The sequence below is a fragment of the Pagrus major genome, chromosome 13 (assembly GCF_040436345.1).
Source record: "Pagrus major chromosome 13, Pma_NU_1.0".
Lineage (NCBI taxonomy): Eukaryota > Metazoa > Chordata > Actinopteri > Spariformes > Sparidae > Pagrus > Pagrus major.
Window position 1 is genome coordinate 7,786,034 of NC_133227.1, and position 21,519 is coordinate 7,807,552.

Here is a 21,519-nt window from a genome sequence, read left to right on the forward strand (position 1 = left end):
TCTCCTACAATACAAAGTAAATCTAAGGTATAAGAGCTCCAGACAAGTATCAACCCTCCTTACCTCTCCAGGCTCCAAGCAGCACATCCAGCTCCAAACTTCCTGTTGTACTCTGGAACAGTAAAGCGACCAGTTATCTGTAAAGCACCAGGTTTATATACTCAGGCGGGCCTCACATGGCGCCCCCTATTGACCAGTGTCTGCCTGATGTCTGCACATTGTATGCAGACCTTTCATGCTGTCATATCTGTCTAATGATAGGGGCTTGTAGATTGGGAGTCAGTTTATTTAACCTAGAGAGAACACATTTCTAAACATTTCCTTCTAATAGCTGCAAATGAAATAAAAAGGCGTGTATTACTGAGAATAACAGCACTAGTTTGGTGTTATCAAACTCTAACTGACTGAGTGGAAAGGATTAATAAAGCCAAACAAAGTCTAGTGGAGGACATGATGGACTTGTTCAGATAAGATATGTGTTTTTGTCCGGATCAATAACGGGGATTGATGGAGAGATGACTCCCCTGTTGCTGTTCCAGTTGTTGCGTAAACTGTTTACTGATGTTTACCGTGTTGCGTTCAGTGTCCACCGGCGATGAGGTTGGAAGTAGACAGCGGTGCAGACATTTTAAAGCAGCTATTGTTTATTTGCATGATCAATACCGCTTCGTCTGTCTTCATGGATCAAGCCGAAATGATGCAACAGGAACTCTCATCCAAATGTATTTCAATCTTTCATTTGAACCATTTTGATCTTCTTTAATATTTAAATGAAATATATATATATTTTTAAAAAGATGGTTATATCAAAAGCAAACTCGCAGTCAAACTCTGTGTTCCGTGCGGAGCTCTGTGCTGAAACCGCTGATCTATATGCAAATCGATCACTGAGTGGTCAACAGTGAGACATCTACATAAACACTGATATGGTAAATTGTGCTGTTGTTGTGATCAATAGTTCAGATTAAAGGTAAAACACACACAAAAAAAACCCCGCCTAGTTTGAAATTGAAATGCAGCCTGTAAAAGAATTCATCCTGATGGGACATTTGATCTATCGATCCTAGATTAACCAATCAGACTGTTTGAGTATCAGCCGTTAACTGATCAATTGATCCCACGCTGCTGTTTACACACTCATTACAACACATCAAATGCAATTAATCACTGGTGTGGTGTTTAATTTCCTGCAGCTTATCAAACACGTTTAATGATCTGATCAGCTGCGTTACATCAAGCACCCAGTCCACCACAGTGTGAAGTCCGAGAGGTTATTTGACTTCACATGTAGTCTGGGGAGCTGAGTATGGGTAAGTAAGGTTAGAGTTGAGGTGGCCTGCTTTCTTGGCAACTTTCTGTTTGCAAGCAGAGTCAGCGCCCCCTTGTGGCATGAAAGGAACACGACACACTGCCACAAACATCCCAACACATTTGAATAAATGTCTTTATTGCACATTCATAACTGGAATCAAATATTTGGTGAAGCAGTTCTTTGCAAAACAACATCAAACACAGTGCAACACGCCAGAAAACGGCAACATAGAAACAATCCACCAATATAAAATGCTTCTTCGAGTAAGAAACTGAACTTTACACGATTGCACAGTCGTTAGTTTGTTCTGACTCGCTTGATCATTGCTCGATATTTACATACAGAACCTCCAGCTATTACAACAGTGATTTTGCCCCTGGATTTTGTTTTTTAAGTGCATTAATGAGCAGTGTCATGGTCACACACACACATTCAGCCCAGTCGGAGTCCCTTCTTCATTAGTGTAGTCCACCCACAGCCACGAGACAGAGCGCCAGTGACAGCAGCAGCGTCTTCATGGAGACTTCAGTTCCTGCTGCTGCAGCTGGAGAAAGGAAGTGAGAGACAGCAGGGCGTGAGAAGAAAATGGTGAGACAATTAACATGTAGAGTTTAATGCAATATCCGTCAGTCCTTAGTGCGAGTCAAAACCCAACGTGTTTTGGTTCACTCATTCAGTGGTGCACTGTACTTAAGTACTTCACTTGTGTATTTCCATTTTCTGCTGATATAAATTTCCATTCTACCACATTTTTGAGGCAAATATTTTACTTTTTACTCCACTACATTTTTTTGATAACTTCAGGTGCTGGTTACTTTACAGACTACGTGCTGCGTCAGAGCCCAAGCAGCTCATTTTTAAAGTAATTTATTTTATTGTCAGTTGGAAAAAAAACCCAACACTAATTCTGTAAATAGAAAATGGTGATGAAAATATAATAATTATAATATAAATACGACTAAAAATAATCGTAAAAATGCTGAATATCAGATCTGATAATCGGTGACCCCATACAAACCCATATGTATGATTATTTGTTACCTGTACTTTTGATAATTAAGTTCATCTATTGCCAGAAAATTCTGATACTAACATACATTCAATATCTGATACTTTAAGGGGACTATTTGTAGCTATTTACGTGTATCATTCACTTTATTATTGGCCATATGAGAGCAGATTGTAACGTGACGTGAAAAATGAGACCTTCCACGTCTCTCTCAGTTGTCTATACAAGCCTTTGGATGATTTGCTGAAGTTGTTTAATGCGGCTGGACTGTGGATTTCTTTGTGAAGGACTCGGGTCGGAACAGTCCAAAAGATGTGACTTTATGCACGTTCTCAAGTGCCTCGTCTCAGTGCCTCTCTCTGCTCCACTAACAGAGAGCAACAGTAGCTGACGTAAGTTTTGGGGGGGTCGTCTCTGATCTTCACCTATACAGGCCTCAAAGGTCACAACTTAAAATTCTTCCACAAATTTGTATTCTTTTATGTCTGTCTTATCTGGGCAGAATTTATCCGCTGCACTATTTTTTTCTATCAAGTGTCACAGCTCTGGAGGAATGCCAGACCCAAATGATATATTTCTTTCCCTCTAGCCAATACAAACTAAGCAAAGACAGATACCATTCAGCAAAACATTCCACATCTGTTACATAACAGCACAGACAATACCTCCTGTCCTGCTTCTGGCCTGTGTTGAACTACACAAGACAAATGAATGGTACGCTACGAACGTGACCAAACTAAAGAACCAGTGCATGTTTTATATTATTTAAAACCTCATGTTTTTCATCACAGCTTACAATTTTACAGACCAGGTGTATTAGTCATTGAGATGCACTGTATTTTGTCGTTTGGCTTCTTTTCATTACCATGTGACATGAAAATCTAATAGCACACTATTGAAACATGATCGTGTTGTACACTAATAATATCTAACAATCTAAACTGTGTGGCTAATAATCCGTAGCTGAACACGAAATCTACAAGATTTTTGATCAGTATTACATTTCAACTTTTGAATGTTTGAACTACACTACAGTTGAACAGTTTTCACACTTAAATGTCGAAATATTTGTTTCTAAAATCTACCTTAACATCAGTGATTAAAGCCAGTATACGTAGAATTCTATGTTAATATACATCTCTCAAAGTTATTCACTAAAAGCTATGCTGAATTAAATTGGTGTTATGGTTAGATTTACTAATATGTAATGATAAGCTGCAAAAAGTGACGCATATATTTTAAACACAGCACTGAAACAATACTTTTCACCCCAGGCTGTGCGCTGTGAGGTGTTTCAATACTTTATTTGACCAAGAAAACAGATCTTACCCGGTGGGGAGGTTTCTGCAAATGAAAAAGATAAAAAGAGATGTTCAATAACTCTTCTCCATAAGATGTTTATGCACATGTACATAGTGAAGATGCAAACGCACACACACATACACATACATGCACCCACTCACACACCTTTAATGGTGAAAGTGGTCTCCATGCCAGCATGGATGTGGTCAGTCACGTGACAGTGGAGCAACCAAGTCCCAGGGATCCCTGCCACCATCTCCACGGTCTGGAAAGTCCCGGGGAAGAGGTCAAAGACGTCTGCACGGTGCACACGGTCCGTCTGACACACACACACACACGCACACACACACACACACACACACACACACACACACACACACACACACACACACACAAACGAAGCACATACAGTACAGCAGAGGGGAACAAAAAAAAGGAAATAAGCATTGAGTAAAGAACTGGGCCAGCATCACTTCCTGAGTGAGCACAGAGCCGTTTACACACCACATCCGACAGCATAATGAATCGTGATAAGACTTGAATTTTTTGTATATGAGTAATTTGCCTGGTGCTGTTTTCATTATGAATAATAATAGTAAGGTTTGGTTGTGGTGCTGAATGTCACCATGTTACCTTGTAGGTAAAAGTCTCAGCATGGAAGTGAACAGTGTGCATGTCCACCTCGTTGCCCATTCCCAGGAGATACCAGTCGACTTTCTGGCCCTGTGTCATCACCAGTCCATGGAGGTTTCCGTACAGCTTACCATTGATCCCTTCAATAGACACAATAACACAGTGACATTACCACACACACACACACACACACACACACAAACATGCAGACACAGGTGTAGCAGCAAACAACAACAAAAGAAAAGTATCATGAAATTGAATGCTTTTCCTGTTGGTGTGATCCAATTCTTCCTCACAGGGATCGATAAATCTGGAGGGGGCCCAGAGTTTTAACAGGGGTGTGCGGCATGGCCAAATGACGGACACATGGTTCTACATCGCTAGCAAACCATGGACGAGTTTGTGACAGGACTTCCAGGTAAACTTAAGCAAACACTTAATCTACACCAAACTACCAAAACAAAGACAAGAAAATATCGAGAGGCATATCTCGGCACGGTGAATTTCAGTAAGATGTCAAACTGAAGTTGCACTTCTGTATTAATTACAGACAACAATGTCCAAGCAAAAGGCTTGTAGATGTGTGTGTGGGTGGACCCTGCAGTTTGGGAACCAGTGCTTTCATAGATAAGACAGTCTTCCCCTCTGTGCCTGTGCGTCTTATCTCTTACCGTGCATCATGTTACTCTCCTCAAATTCGTCACTCGGTTGAAAAGTATCAGGGTTGACACCGAGGTATTTTCTGATGTTGTCGTCCAAGTACCAGGACTGGTTTTCATCATGGACCATAAAGAGCAGAGCGAACTCCTTCTCCACGTCGCCCCTCTGTCTGTCGGGCCCCTTCAGAGTCCCGGGCCTGCAGATCACCAGCGGCCCCAAGAGACCGCTGTACAGATCCTGAACGTAAACAAATGTCACAAACATCCAAGTTAACACATTTTATTACAGCAACACTGTGAAGCATGTGATCCATGTGACTGTGGGAGAATGTACCCTAATGAAATCGACAGTGGAGTAGTAGGCGTAAGAGATGCAGTTAGGATCTGAGATCCCTGGACCGGAGCGTTTAGGAACATCCCACGTCAGCTCGATTATGAGGCCTGAAGTCGAGTGAACAAAAAACAAACAGATATCAATCCCACTGCTTCTGAGAAGATGCCTGTTGTTTTAAAAACACCAGCAGCAGCTTGTGTTTTCTTTATCTTTTCAGATATAATTCTCACCAGGTTTGACATGAACATGTGCGCCGCTGGCCTTCACTCCATGTGCGCTGATGGAGTACGGCCGGCTGGCTTTGTTCTTGAACGTGATCACGATCTGCTCTCCGACCTCCGCTTTGATTATTGGACCTACAGGGGACAAGAAAACCCCATGTCTTCTTCAGTCTTTTCTTGGTAAAAAAAACCAAACAGCAACAGAAAGAGCAGCTGAACTTACCGATAATTCCCAAGTGCTGCTGGTCGGGCTGCCGCTTCTTCTGAACTTTGAAGGAATCATCAGTGTATTCTCTGTACACCACCTTCTTATAGCGCGAGCCGATTCTGTTTTGCCCTTTCTCCACGAATATATTGCCTGGACTGAGAGACATGTGCCAATTTGCTTCCATTAACAAACAGTAATAAGTAACGCCACTAATCACAGGCTCCGGTTACAACCCTGAAATACATCACCGTGCAATTATATTCACACACCTGTCTTCTAATGTGGTGTGGTGCTTCTCCAGCTCCCAGTCTCTCTCAGGTGAGTAGTCCCACTCGATTTCTTCCGCACTGATAAAATACTGCACAATCTTTGTCGGCTGTGTGTGCGTGTGCTTCACTTTGCTCTGCGGGCAGAGGTTCACTCTGTACTGCTGCCTCATGCCGGCTGAGTAGTGGTCTGTTACTCTGCAGCTCACCTCATACACACCTGTGAAGAGAGTGAAAAGAGGTCAAGGATTTGGACACATGAATGGATGTATTTGTGGCTTCTCTTGCTCAAACATAGCAGTAAAGAAAAAAAACCAAAACATTTGTGTTACTGCTCTCTGAGCACTCTTCTGTGGGTTTTATCTTGGAGGGTTGTCCGATGACAGCTAGTTCTTGTTTCTTGTTGACTTCAAATTCACTTTTGCTTTGGACAAAAACATCTGCCAGAAGAATGTAATGTAATGTACGGTACAGACATTTTGACCTGCAAATGCACGTGTCATAGATTTCCTGCTGAGGCCAGGAAATGAGAAAGTTCTATTTTTGCAGTGGTTTGCAGTGTGTTGCACATCTCTTCATATTTGATTCGCTTGAAACACCTCGACTGCATATTATCCCACCATTACTCTGTTCTGTGCATTAAGAGGTTGTTTTGTAGGTACATTTTGAAGTCCTCCTCCACACAAAAATGTGCTTTGTTCATTGGATGTTTGAGCTTTACTGTGCAGAAGGATGTCTGTGCAGAGTTTGAAATGAAAAATATTTGCATATTATAGCTAAAATTGCTAACTAATTGATAATACTAATAGCTGTTATTTTAAGGTAAAAAAGTTACATAATGTTGCTTTAAATTGGCAATAGACTTATCATATCATAATGAAGTACGGCACCATTTCTTTATGATTTCTCCATTATAGACTAAGTGGATCCTTTTCCACTTTAGAAACTGCACATCTAAGTTTAACTAATACTGCTACTAACCAAGGAAATACAACAGAATAACCTTATCAAGTAATCTAGATTTGCAAAATAACAACTTCACCATAATTTATTGTGGGATTGTCTTTTAACTGGGTGAGGGTGAGTGAGATTAGATCTCAGGATACTGTAAATAAGACAAAGATTGTTCTGACATTTCCTGTTTGCATTGTAGTTATGGATGTTTTCCTGTGAGAGTAGTCGACATGTCACAGGAAAACACTTGTGTGTGAGAGAAAGGGATGTTGTTTGGGAGTGGAAGCACTGTGTATGTGTGTGTATGTGTGTAAAATGACTAACCAGGAGTGTTTGGCAGCATGGCGGCAGAAGTCGTGGTGTGAGGGAACAGGTTGAGGGTGTCTCGTGTTGTGCTCTGCTTCTTGAAGGTGTTCCCCTCGAAATAAACACCGTGGATGTCCACCTCTGTACCTAGCCCAAAGGTGTACCACGTAACTTTGTCCCCGGCACACATTTCCAGTCCATGAAGGTTCCCATACATACGACCATTTACAGCTGAAATCAAAGGGAGGATTCCAACAGAAATCAGTATCATTCAAATTATATCAAAATGAAATACATTGAGAAAATGCTGCACACATGCCAACACACACTGATTACCATGCATTTTATTGCTCTCCTCAAATTCCTCTTCAGAAGGACTTGTTTCGGTGCTGGCAAACAACTTCTTATTCTCCTCCAAATACCAGCTCATGTTTTCATCCATGACAGAAAACAAAAGGAAGAACTCCTTATCGACACCTTTCTGTTAAACAGTGCAAACATAGTCACAATAAGGATGTCTAGAGGCTGCAGATTGCAATGCAACAGCATACAAACAAGAAAATGTATTACATTGTCTTGAACTCTTTGATGCGCCATTCATGGATGGATTATTTAAAGGTCTAATGTGTGTGTGTGTGTGTTTAACATAATAATTATAATTGTGTTTTCAGTGAAACTAAGAATTGTTGTGTTTTCATTTGCTTTGTAAAAGTGGGTCCCCCATGCTGTTTGTACATTATCTCAGAGTGGACAAACCACACAGAGGCTCTACATTTTTCGCAATTCTAGCGGGAACGATAGGTAAGGGGTCTTCATTTGGTTGCAATTTCCACCCTCACCTCTGTTTAAAGTGACTGTTAATATTTCTTTGCAAGTCAAGTACGACTACAAAGAGACACATAATGACCAGAAAGAGACAAAAAATAACAACAGACACAAAAGTACCACAAAAGAACAACAAGCTACCAGGAAGAGACTCAGAACCACCACAGAGACACAAAAGTACCATAAACAGACACAAAACTACTACAGGGACACACAAAGTAGCACAAAGAGACCCAAAATGACCACAGGGAGAAAGAAATCGACTATGAGTAGATGTTTAACTACCACACAAAAGACACAAAAGTACCACAAAGAGACAGAAAAGCTTCCAAAGAGACATGAAATGACCACAGAGACACAAAGAGAGTCAAAAATAAAGTAGCACATACATAAAACTAGACATAGACATAAAGCTACCATGAGGAGACAAAAAGACTGAGAGGGGACACAAGGCTACCACAAAGAGACATAAAGGGACACAAAAGTACCACAAAGTCACACAAAGTACAACAAAGTGATGCAAAACTACCACAAAGACAGAAGAAGAGAAAAAAAATCATTTACTGGTTGTCATTTCTTAAATGTGTGAATTTCCTTCACATCTCTGTGAATGGATAACAAAGCAGCACCTGGGTTCCGTTCTTCTCCAGCGCTCCCTTCTTGCACACAAGCAGAGGTCCCACCAATCCTGAGTTGGTGTCCATGGTAGGATCAGTGGCAGAGTAGTACAGGTAGGGGATACAGGGAGAATCAGATGACGATGGACCTTCTAGCACCTGCCAGACGTAGGTGAAGTTCTCCCCTGGGCCAACGTGAGAGCCTGGCTTGTCGACACCTACAGCACCGCACACAAAGAACTAACACGATCAGATCTGCTATGACTTCAGTCATCTGCACAAGTGTGTGGCCATTTTTTTTTACCCCCCCCCCACTTCTTATCACTCAAGTTTAGTCCTACTCTAATAATTAAAAGATATCATATCCAGAGAGGTTGCTCTTGGCAGCTTCCTCACCGTCTTCATAGCTGCTTCCCTGGAACTGCTTGTCGTAGTTGAGGCCATGGGGCTGGATGCTGTAGTTTCTATCGGCTTTATTCATGAAAGTCACTCTGAGAGTATCTCCTTCCTCTGCCCTCAGGACCGGCCCTGGATGAATGCAGAAGACCATTGTAACCACACAAAAGGTACTGAAAGAACTTGGAAGAAAGACAAGACACTATTGTACTAGTACAAAAGAGGAAGTATGAGAAATCAGGAGCTAGGCCTTACCCAAGAGTCCTAAGTGTTGAGAATCAGGCGTCTGTGGTTTTGTAGTGGTGAAGGTATTGTCTGTGTACTCTTTGTATATCACTTTCTGGTAGAGACCTCCGATCCTTCCACCATCTTTGCCAAAAAAAATCTCAGATGCACTATGAGAGGAAAGGGTGGGGAGCGGGGGAGGAAGGAAGTGATCAAGATGATATACATAAGTGAAGGGGGCAGGGAAGGAGTGAATTAGATCGGATAAGAGAAAATAGCCGGCCAGTCAGAGTAGTCTTACTATGTCAGGTCAGAGTACAATAACAAAGACACAATAACAACTGAGTCACTGCATCACTCTCTACAATGTTTACTCTAGACACCACAGAACTGCCTCACCACAGGAATGACGAGCTCACGTACAACCAGCCTGGTCCAGAGGCCGTACACACAGACAAGCAACTGTGTCCAAGCATTAAAGGGATAGTTCACCCCTTAATGAAATACTGTTTCTTATTTAAAGAGTTAGTTAGCTCCTTCTCAAAAACAACTAAACATGTCCATTTGATACATATTAGACTTTTGGGCTATAAAACACCCAGATTATTTTTACATTTGATCTAATGGTTTAATTACGTCATATAACCCCCAACCTAATGAAAGATTAAGACACATTTTCAGTTTGTTGAAGCGCTTCAAATTTTGTGTGAGGAACCAAGTTTTGAGACATCGGCCGCAGAGATTTCTGAGAGAACTAGATGGCACTTGTGGTGCTCACTGTGCCAAAAAAACACATTGAAAAGTCAACAGCAATGTTTCTTTTCCTAAATCATCACAGCTGTTTATGTGGGAACTATTTTCTTAATGTATCACCTCACTGAAGGAAGTCTGCATCTATTTAATGGACGAGAGGCTAACTAACTAGGCTAACTAAGGTAACTAACATTATAGCTCAAGTGATGACCGCACCATTGATGTTTACGTCCCGTGCTATCAAGAGCACGAGTAGATGCACGCTTCCTTCTTTGCATGATACTTGATATGTTGTACGTCGTTGGAAGGAAAATAGCTCAGACATAAAACTAGTGTTCCATCTAGTTCCATTATATTTGAGATAAGGCAGACATGTCTACGGCCAATATCCTCAAAAGTTGGCAACTCACACTAAAACGAGATGGATAAATAGCACTACAGGTAAGAGAAAAAAAATCAATTTCTGATTTTGGGGTGAACTGTCTCTTTAAGGTTTAAACAGTTTAAACTCGAGCTTCTGTAAAACTGTATACGTTTGGCAACAATTACATGGAGTAAAAATGGTGTCCTCTTTGGCAACATTGGACATGAAACAGTTGAAATTTTCAACATCTTCTTTCAGGCCGATTAACTGTGATGAACAGACCGGATTTGGCAATATGCCCTGCTATTACTACTAATGAGGTTGGATGCAGCAGTATGTTGCTCATAATTTGATAAGTTCTCTGCCCACCTGTCGGCCTCAGTCAGGGATACGTTGTTGATCAGATCCTTTCCTGAGGGAGCATAGTCCCACAGGACTTTCTCTGCTGCCAGGTAGTAAATCCTCACAACGCCGCCCATCTCTGTGGAGCCGGCCTCACTGTCACATGAATTCACTTCATAAAAGGCCTGCATTCCAGCTGGAGTAGAGAGATGGACACAAACCTTTCACACGCCATAACTCACTCAAGTAAAAGCTTGTGGTTAAACTAGACCTTTACAGCCTTTTAGGAAATCTTTATGGCAGAGAATCAATGTGAGAAGTCTAAAAGGTTAGATTTATGAGTCTATAAAATAATCAATATTGCAGAGTTCAGCTAACACTGTCACTTTTCCTTAAGTATCAGAATTCACTTTCAGAGCCTGAGAGGACACACAACCTGTTAAACTACCAAAGGTGTGATTTGTGTAACTATAATATTTGTATATCTTTCTTTAAAAAACAAAGACACAAGAACAGGCCATTGAGAAATTCCTGGTATGATACAAAGGAAAGGTATTCCACAAGTGTGAGCATTATTCATAACATGTTGAGCAAGCATGTCTCATTCAGTTTTATGTTCACTGGACTTTGGATAACTTTGAAATGCAAGTCCTAGCGTGTTAAGAGCAGACATACAGCCTCTGATAGCATCTCTCTTTGACAAAATAACAGTGTGAACCTCACAAAAATGCGTTCCCCCCCGTCAGCAACTCTGCACAACCAGTTAAGTCCCAGAGCACAGAGATGAAAGGTGAGGTCAAAGGTCAGATGGCATACCCTGCAGGTGGTCATTAACCTGGCAGCTCAGCAGCCACTTTCCACTCGCTTTCGGGACCATCTGAGCTGTAGCGAACGTGGCGGGGAACAGGCTGAGGACGTCAGTGCGGTGGCCACGGTCCAGCAGTGTGTTCCCGTGGAAAAAGGCAGAATGGATGTCCACCTCGTTACCCATGCCAAACAAATGCCAGGCGACTGCACGGTGCTGGCATAACTCGATCCCGGGCAGGTTACCAAACATGTACCCATTAATAGCTGTCACACAGAAAAAGGTTAGAAGAAAGGACAAAGAACAAATAAAGCCATTAAACATTCTTTTATGCCACTTATTTAAGGAATTACTAATTTGAAGTGGCTATTAATTCATATAATAGAGGAAATTAAAGAATGTATATGCAGCAGGATGCATGTGAGTTAAAACTTCACTTTAAAATAAACAAGATCCATCTTGTCAACAAACTTCTTATGTGTGGAGTCCTTTCAGTATTAAACAATCTGAGTGAAACCCACAAATTTCTTACCATGCATCAGGTTTGACTCCTCAAAGTCTGGGTCCTCTTCTTCGACTCCACCTGGATCAGTGCATCTCTGAATGTTGTCCTCCAGATACCAACTCAGGTTTTCATCCACCACGGTGAACATCAGGAACACATCCTGGTCCACATCATTTCGGGCAGACTCAATAACCGACTGGACTTGATTGTTGGTCTCCTTCAAGATTCCTGCGCTCACAGAGAAAGATGGGAAGTAGAGAAAAATGCAGGCCTTGGTTGAAAATGTTACACATTTCTGAAGTCAAGCACAGGTCAAGGGAAACTTTAAAGGGGCAATGTATAAGGTATGGCCACCTGTTGAATAAATAGGGGGCAGCATATGATAAGAGAAGGCTGCTGACTGTCACTCACTACACTCTTTGCTTAACTGTGCCTGAAACTACTAGCTTCTGTAAAGCTAGTTAGCTCAGTTAGCTGTGCAGCTTGTGGCCTTAATGTGACTCAATTCTCCACGGAGTTGAAACTCTGAGCAATAGGGGACTGTTGGTGTTACAATTTGGGCTAAAGAGCCAGGCTCAGCAACACGGCCGAATCGGGACCAAACACAGCCTTCGATGTTTGACGACAAACGTGTATGAATATTTCTTTACTTTTGTTTATTTATTAGACTAAATTGCCAATCATGGCAAATTCCTTAAGATATCCCAGCTGGCACTACAGGGGTTGCGGGTTTATCACCTCTTGAGATACAAAGTGGTATTATGAGACAGGGCAGGCCGGGACTTGCTGGTTAGCAATGCTCACTTCAGTTCTGCAACACAATACGCAGACGACTGACTGAAGCATAAGGTGAAATCTCTTATTTCTTTGCAGTCTGTTGATAATGAAAGGTAATTGTTTTTCAAGCCATATTTCACACATGCACCTCTAATCTTTCCCATCATCTCCACCATGTTTGTTTTTCTAAGGAAGCTTTCTTTGTCAATTTTTTCGATGTAGTCATTAAGGGCTTAAGGCAAGGTAGTGTTGTGTAATTTCCTTTGGGTGTGGAGAAGCTGTTGCGAAGAGATTACTAATAAATTTGATTTGACTTGGCATACAGAGAGAACAGACAACAACACAGAGACACATTAGAGAGAAACCCTTCTTCTGATATAAAATCAGGTTAAATAACATGTAGTCACATATCTTCATACCTTTCTTGCAGGTGAGCAGAGCCCCGATGAGTCCTGAGGCGATTTCCCTGGGGGCGTCCAAGTGAGAGTGGTAGACCCAGGTCAGACAGTTGGCGTCGTCATCTGTGGGGGCAAATTCTGGTTTGACCTCCCAGCGGTAGGTGTAGCTGCCCCCCGGAGGAACACAGTCGTCCTTCTTCAGCATGTTTGATGTGCCATCTGGATAGAGTGCCCCTGGTAGACAAATAGAAGATGTTTATACTGGGATCACTTTGTTTCCTCTGAAGTCTACAGAGCAGTTAAACTTGTATGCTTTCACTTTATGTCAGTAGAAAACAATGACATGGTTAAAAAGCACAATTCTGCTTTTAACTGTGTATAAAATAGATTCATCAACTGCAAAAATGTTAAACTGTCACATTCTGGGGGATTTGCCAAATCAAAGGTCATATCCATTTCCTTTAAGGGTCTTATCTCTGTTAAGCTTTAAGACACCACGTGTTAATCTATAACCACATTAATGACCTCATCATTGGTGACCTCTGGAACAGTTCATACTCAACACATCACATGGTTAAACACAGAATTAGCTGACTTAATCAGTTTGCTGACACTACTTCCTCTCCCTTCTCCTCCTCTTTTATCGCCACATCTCTCTCCCTTCTTGTCCAAACTAGCTGGTCTCTCGACAGACGTTCCATGTAGATACAAATCCTGTAATACAGCATGACATCAGCTTTAATCTGTTCCACGAACTAAACTAAATTTTAGTTTCAGTTTCAGTTCCCAAAAGGCTCTGGAAATTCCTGAAGCATCTCCACCCTGGAGCGGGGGTGGGAGGCCTATTGCGTAACAAAGAAAAGGGCTGTAAAGTTTAGAGACAGAGTGTATCTGACAGGAGGATTGAAATTATGCTGTCTGCTCAGACGACAGTGAAGCAGAAGTGCTAAAAACAAGATGCCATGTTTTCTAGACTTACACGAAGTCACAGCTTTTGGGTTAAAAAAAATAAATCAGACAGAAGACATGATTTTCATTTGGCTGAATAATGATTCTGAATGTGAAGATGCACACTGAGCCTTGTGCAGTTAAACCGTCCCACTTTTCTGAAGTTATGCCAAAACTTTGAACTGTCCATTAAGGCAAATCTCTTGATAACTGCTCCTGTACGGTATTATTTAAATACACCAAAAAAAACCCCAATATTATTCTTTCCAAGAAAAATAAGTGATGGCCTAAATATAATACTTACTTTAAATAAGTTGGTTCAGCAGAACAGTGTCAGACTTACTTCCTCAGACAATAATATCCATATTACTATCATTAGTGAAACCTAATAGGTTGTTTTTGTCACACGTTAGTGCACAAACTGATATTTATTTTGGTGGGAAATCCGTTCATTCAGCATTCTTTGTTTTTTTGTGAGGTTAGCACCAGTGCTCTGACCAGCTGGTGCATTATCCAACATAAATGTTTCCATGTAAAGAAGAGATGGTCGCACTAAGGATATATGTCACACAAAATGTTTTTGGCCCACTGGCCTTCATCAGTGTGTACAGTTGCCTTTTTGAGGGTGCCAATTTTTGAACTTTTTTTTCGAATTACTTTCGGAAGTTATCGCAGAATACTCAGAAGGAACTTAAAAAAAGAAAAACAGAGTTTTAATGCACAGTGATGGCCGACTCTGAGGTTTGGTGTGTCCCACTTTGGGTGGAGGCGGTGATTGCGATGGTAATATTCACCTGCTAACTCTGTCTGACTCCATTCGGGTCACACAGTAATTGGGGATTTCATTCACCTGTTAACTTACCTGACACCCTCAAAAAGGGATTGTATCCCTGCCCACTGATGAAGAAAAAGCCACCCTCTCTTTTTATATGGATACATTCGTTGTTTTTAACATATTTGCAGTCCGCTTAGCACTTTTCCATCTGACAAATAATGCTACTTATTATGCTTACTATCGTCAATACAGGTATCATTTTCCTCAAGATGTTTCAGGCATCTCTTTTTTATCTTAGGTGGTGAGAGCTGAGAAGAGACGGGGAAATCAGGGGAGAGAGAAAGGTAATGATGTGTAGCAAAGGTCCTGGGCCACTGTGGTAAGGACTCAGCATTAATAGATGTTACAGGTGAGCTATCTGGTGCCCCACAGGTATCACTTTCCATGAACAGATGTCCCTGCTGTCTGAGGGACATCTAATTGATTTTGCACATCTTGTGTTTTGTTTTTCTTTGAGCATGTGCTGTAAATGATTTGCGTAACACTATACCCTCTGAATTCTTCTCGTAGAAAACTCCATGGGGATGCATAGAGTAGTTCCTGCTCGCAAAGTTCTTCAGGTGGACCACGATAACATCGTCAACCTCCGCTCGCAGTATGGGCCCTAGGAAGCCCAACCAGGGAGGCCGGGGGGCCTGCAGGCTGTAAGTAGCATCTGTATACTGTCGGTACATGGCCTTCTTGTAAACACTGCCGATACGGTGGGGCCCTCTTTCCAGGAATACAGATGCATGCCTTAGATAGAAGTGGAGAGAAACACAAAGAATGATAGATAGAGACAGAGCAGTGGTCCCACAGAGGAAGGAGGGGGCTGCAGCTATAAATCCTGTTTTGTTGGGCATTTCTCAAGGTCAAGGTCAGGTTACTGTCACATTATACAATGATGCATTGCACAATGGCATGCAGCTTTATTTCCCTATCATGCTGCAAGTAATTATTTTTGCACAAAAGAAACAGAAGCAAGTGTTATAAATGTTGAAGCACAAATAATAATAATAAAAAAAGCAGTAATCACAAAAAAATCACAGCAATAGAATAAAGATGTTTGTGAGCTAGTCTATGAATACAAGTGGGAGGAACACAGCATCTACTGTATGACACCACCATGACAACAGTGCAACTGTCTAATTATTGTCAAGACACGGGCTGTATGACTGTAACCAACTATAGAGCTATAAGCAATTAATACAAACAAATAGAAGAGGCATGATAAAAAGTATAAAAAGTAGCAAAATGCAAATATGGCAAAGAGATTTCACAAAAGGCTTTGATTTATCTTTGAGATGATTTAATTTGAACTGTAGACACAATGCTGCGGAACAAATTGTATCTGGTTGCAGGTCTCTAACAATTAGACTTGTTATTATTGTGATTACATGTTTCTGTGGGCTAATAACCTGTTACTGGAGCTGTGGCAGACACAGTGCTGCTACTGAATACCCAGCTCATTGGCAACAGGGAGGAGGAAAGTGCAATAGAATCACAAATGGGTCATAAGATAACTGACAGTCTGACAAAGGAGATTTAACTGAGCACCTGGTCGGAGCAATTTAACACTAATGTGCGACCTCATTTATCCCCGTTAAGCAGGGCGAGGTGTATGAGACATTGGGTGCTACGCAAGCCTTTTTACAACAATTATATAGGTGTACTTATCTCAGTATAGATGAGATTTGAACTTCTCTATGTTGCAATCTATGTACCTTTGTTATTGCAACTGCATCTCAGGTACAGTGACACACGCCACGTCTTGTTTTTCCTTTGGCTGGTATATATGTGTTTTCATGAGGGGCTACGAGAACCACCAACCGGAGGAAGTGTCCGTAGTAGAAATGATCTGCCATTGATTCAATACGTGATAGAAAAAACAAATAAACAATATGATGTTTGGGGGAAAAAAAAGGATTATTGTTTAGTGTATGTTAAAATATCTCGGTCTGAGTACAATTATTGGGTACTGGTCACTAAGTGTTGGCTAAGTCTGGAAAGTCCAACATTATGCAAGGATGTAAGAGGAGACAAACAGCTGCGTAATCATAGCCGGCCATCTTTGGAAATTTATCATAATTATATCCATCATCCGCCTTCATATGATGGTGGGCTTTTATCTCAATTTAGACTTTTCTTCAATAACAAGCCCATCTGCTTATCCTCATATTCCATATTACATTAGGACTGCGTAAACCTCACAAACCTTGCCATCTGTTCTTTACTAAATACATTTCCCCTGAATCTGTTTGGTACTCTTAATTATAGGTTGATCAAACGAGTGGATGGTGTTCTGTGCTGTTTTAAGTGTCAACAGCTGAAACATCAATATGAACACAATGGAAGGGAAATAACTGTTGTCAGGTAGCCTCTTATTCAAGAAATCACCTTTAATCTGCCATCTAAACACACAAATGATAGCACTGACTATAGACAGCCCAGAGGGGCACCATGCCAGCAAGGTTAATAGTATTATTTGTGGGCACGGCAAAATACATTAAAGGATAAGGTTGCAAAAAATGAAGATTTAGTCATTATCTACTCACTCCCATGCAGATGTAAAGTCTCCCGGAGATTCACAGCAATGTGAAATGTTAAACACAATAAAAAAAATTAAATAAAAAATAAAAAATTAAATGAATTCATATAGCTTATTCAGCGTAATCATAAAGCTCTGTTTTTAAGACAAAATCTTCACTGTAGCTGCTGAGCTAAAAGCGTTAGCGCACACCCCGTCTGAAGTGCGTATACAAGCTCCACTGGGTATTCAGTGTATAATAACATCTTTCCTATCAATTTGGGATCTCTGGGCTTCTGGAGACTTGGATTACCTCAGACGAGCTATATGAACCATTTTATGTTGTTTTTTTTCTGCCGTATTATTTTGTTTTAAAAACAAGTCCCCATCTACTTCAGCTGTTTAGAAGAATGCTGCAACACTGTTTTGCTGTGAAGCTCCAGAAATGCTTTGTGGACTTCACCCGACTTTCTATCGGCATGAGGGTGAGTAGATTTTCATTTTTGGATGAACTTATCCTTTAAATGTTCACAACTGGGATGCAGTCACACAATCCTCAGGAACTAACCCATTCACCTTCTGTTAACTCGTAAAGTGCAGCGAGTCATGGTGTTGTGATACAAACTCCTCTCTCATTCATATGGGGGGCAGCTGTCTGTGCTTCCTGTTTCATTTTGGCACACTGACACAGAGCAGAGGAAGTCTCACCTCATGACAGAAGTCACTGTTAATAACTCAAGTAGGAGAGACCGGGTATGGTTGTAACATGGGGAGAGTCGTAACACCACTATTTGTGTGCCCACTTCCTTCCCCAATCCAACATGGGGTTTTTTAAGGCTGGAGACAGGTGCACGCAGATTCTTCAGAGTCTAGACTATATTTTGTTTAGTACTTGAGAAAGTTTGTTCCTGTAAACTACATTAAACACACACACACACACACACTCCTAAGTCAAAGAAAAAGTGGATTTGAGTCATGGTCAGTCACAGAGAGAGAGAGCCGTTGTTCTGAATTGATCATTTATTTCAATAAACCTCATTTTGAAGCACATCCTGTGGTGTGGCATCTGTTTTTGCTTCTTTGTCTACTTGATACAACTCACCCCCGCATGTGTCACCACCTACCCGGTAGAAGGACCAGCATGTATTTGCCATCAGCTCACGAGGTCTGTGATATTCTTGCAGAGGTTTGAATTGGTAGTAAACAAACCAAGACATTTTGTATAAAAGTTTGAGAACAACAGCTGAAAAACTCAGTGAGTCACCAGTGCTGGAACAGAAAGTGTTACGACCATACCCTGTCTCCCCTACTGTCATCTCTCCTGTGGATGTGCCAGACTGCCAGTAAAGCACACACAATGATTTTAGAGGTCTAGACACTGTCACACCCTGAAAATATGTCACAGAACTTTTGACCTGTGACTTAAACCTGGATTGGGGGTCTTTAGGTTTTCATCACAGCCCTCATAACCACTTTATATCGACCCCAACACCCCAAGAATTGATGCGACGTGAATAATCGAAGGTTAAAAACTTATCACAACTCACTCATCATGTTGGACGTCTCTCCCGTTCAGCAGGTTTTTTCCACTGGGCGCATAATCCCACGCGTCCTCGATGATCCCCACATAGTAAACCCTCTCCCTGCTGCGCTTCCCCTCCGCTGCGGAGGAGACGAGAAGCAACAAACAAGTCGCAAACAGCCCCAAAGTCCGTGCCATGTTTCTCAGGATGGCTCCGTTACGCGCAGGTCGGAAGTGTTTGGCGGGTTTTGGGTCAAGAGCAACAAGTGGGAGCCCTCCGCTGCCTCTTCCATGCGATCAGCGTGTCAGCGGCGCTCCTCGGGGGCTGCGGCAGCGCTTATGAAAGTCTGCGAGGGGAAAACAGTCGGGCCATTGAGCCGGGGAGCAGCCACGGTGTGACCGCCTCCTGTGGTATCGGACGTGCACGGATAATTACCGCTCAGTGCTCTCGCGTTAATTATTATAAAGATGTTATTGAGATCGCCCGCTGGGAAATTAAAGGTAATAGATGTACTTAGGTCAAAATGCAGACTCAAGCGCCATGGGGCGTCTGAATTGGCTGTCAGTTTTCCACAGGTTAAGCACGTTATCGTGTCATCAGCTGGTCTCTGTGTGTACGTGCGTGTGTGCGTGTGTGTGTGTGTACAGAATATGATTTTCATTCAGGCAGGTTAGTAGTGGTTTTATTAGGACAGTGGCTGAAGTCATTCTATATTATATACTTGTAAGTTACACACTTTCTATGAAACCAACAATGCTTAAGTCAAGGTAATAAAATGACTTTGGGTCAGATTAATCAGTTTTTGGCAGAAATAGCAGCAATGGGATATGTTATACCCTCATGAAATGGTATAATAATGAAATGTGTTGGCACTTTAATAAGGAAAAATGTCTGTTTTCATATGGTATGGAAATGCCCCAAGACTGCAAGAATTTTGGGAGAACGTTTTATGCACAATTACTAATGTGAACATCCCTTTAGTACCTAAATTATGCATTTTGAATCATATGGACGACAATGATTGGCCACACTTTAAGAAACAAGATTGTTTCTGTTGTTTTTATGAATAAAAGAAGTTAGAAGAAGAGTTATAGACATCAACAATTCACAATATAAAAGAGAAATCATGGTTACAAACCTTTAACACACTAGTGAGTTTGAGTGTCTGATTCCATCATTTTACACAAAATAGTTGTTTGTATCACTTATAACCTATAATCTATAAAGCATTTAAAACTGATTTGTTAACCATAAATAAAGTTATTTATTGGTGGTGATCTTGTCTGACTAATCTTACTGTAAAAGAAAACAAACAAAAAAAAAACATCTGTGGAAACAAAAAAACATATTCCTACTTGAGCCAAATTTTTAAACTGGTGAAAGGTGCAGTCACAAGACAAGTTGCGAAAAAACTCATGCCATCTCTGACTCATAAAGACACTCAGTGAAACCTAATATAAGGCTACATTACTGGAACATTTAATGTAAGGTAAAAAGTTTAAAATCTGTTCTTTTTTTGTTTTTCTGCACATGACCTCAGGTGACCTCTGGAAATGATCACTTGATCCCCTCATGGGTTCCACCCCCAGGTTGAGAGCCAATACATTAAATTATGTTGTGATTTTTTTCAGGGATTTGCAGCAATTCTTTGCAGCTACTGAAACAAGTGGGCATTTTTAAACCGAGCACCAACATCCCCACATCTTTCAGACTGCAGTTTTGTGTCATCCCGTATCAAAGAGGTGAGGCTGACACCTGCTGACCAGCTCTTAGCATTACAACCGTAGACACCAAAGTGGGTAAACTGATGTCTCTGCCTTTACAAAGTAAATGCAGAACACCTTGATAATACACAAACAACATAACTAGCCACTCTGGTCTTGTCCCCCTCATTTGGTTGGGTGAGTGTGATCCTTGAGGTCCCTATTTCTGATAATCCCTACAAATCTCTCAATACAATCTGCACCCCAAGCACTGTAGAGATATGCAGTAAAGACATGCGAGTAATGATGTGGTTCTACAGGAAAATAAGGTCCTTAAAGCAACAAGGCTGAACAAAAGTACATCTTATATTTATATAATTCTGTTTTGTGCTTGCAGGTTGCAGGGTCAAGTCAAGTTCAGCTCAGGAGCTGACTGTGTTCTTTTGTCTTGTAGCACCCTGAAATATAAATCCACAGGAAGAACGCATTGTTCCACCTTCCATACAATCATCGGTGCTTTTTATTGTGATACAGGCCCCAGACCAGCACTTTACTGTGAGATGGAAATTACATGTGATGTCCATATATTTAACTTAAACCATGCTATTCTCAAATTGGTTTGTGGCTCTGCAATGTTTGTGCTGTTCCTTTATGTCACAGTCAAATGCAGGGTATAATTATCTCCACTGTCACCAGATGTATGGAAGAAACACTGAGTTTACATTCACATGCATCAATTTGAGCACCAACAGGGCTTAGCACACTTTTTACAGTGGTGGTTAATGCTTTGTGT

General features: G+C 41.3%; 1 protein-coding gene across 2 annotated transcripts; it reads right to left on the bottom strand.

Annotated features, from left to right (window-relative positions):
* Positions 1-1,426: 1,426 nt before the first annotated feature.
* Positions 1,427-19,601, bottom strand: hephl1b (hephaestin-like 1b). Of its 2 annotated transcripts, XM_073479412.1 has the most exons (20): positions 19,048-19,294; positions 15,485-15,729; positions 13,233-13,445; positions 12,064-12,264; positions 11,543-11,797; positions 10,754-10,922; positions 9,298-9,437; positions 9,043-9,174; positions 8,659-8,864; positions 7,541-7,685; positions 7,223-7,435; positions 5,948-6,164; positions 5,694-5,833; positions 5,480-5,605; positions 5,250-5,356; positions 4,928-5,153; positions 4,257-4,396; positions 3,789-3,942; positions 3,651-3,665; positions 1,427-1,856 (listed from the first exon to the last, which is right to left on the bottom strand). In XM_073479412.1, exons 1-20 carry the CDS (start codon positions 19,218-19,220, stop codon positions 1,771-1,773), a joined length of 3,303 nt encoding a protein of 1,100 aa, XP_073335513.1. In that variant the 5' UTR covers positions 19,221-19,294; the 3' UTR covers positions 1,427-1,770. The 2 variants fall into 2 exon arrangements, with proteins under 2 accessions (XP_073335513.1, XP_073335514.1); XM_073479413.1 differs by lacking the exon at positions 3,651-3,665 and having other exon boundaries at positions 3,787-3,942; positions 19,048-19,601.
* Between the last annotated feature and the right edge of the window lie 1,918 nt (positions 19,602-21,519).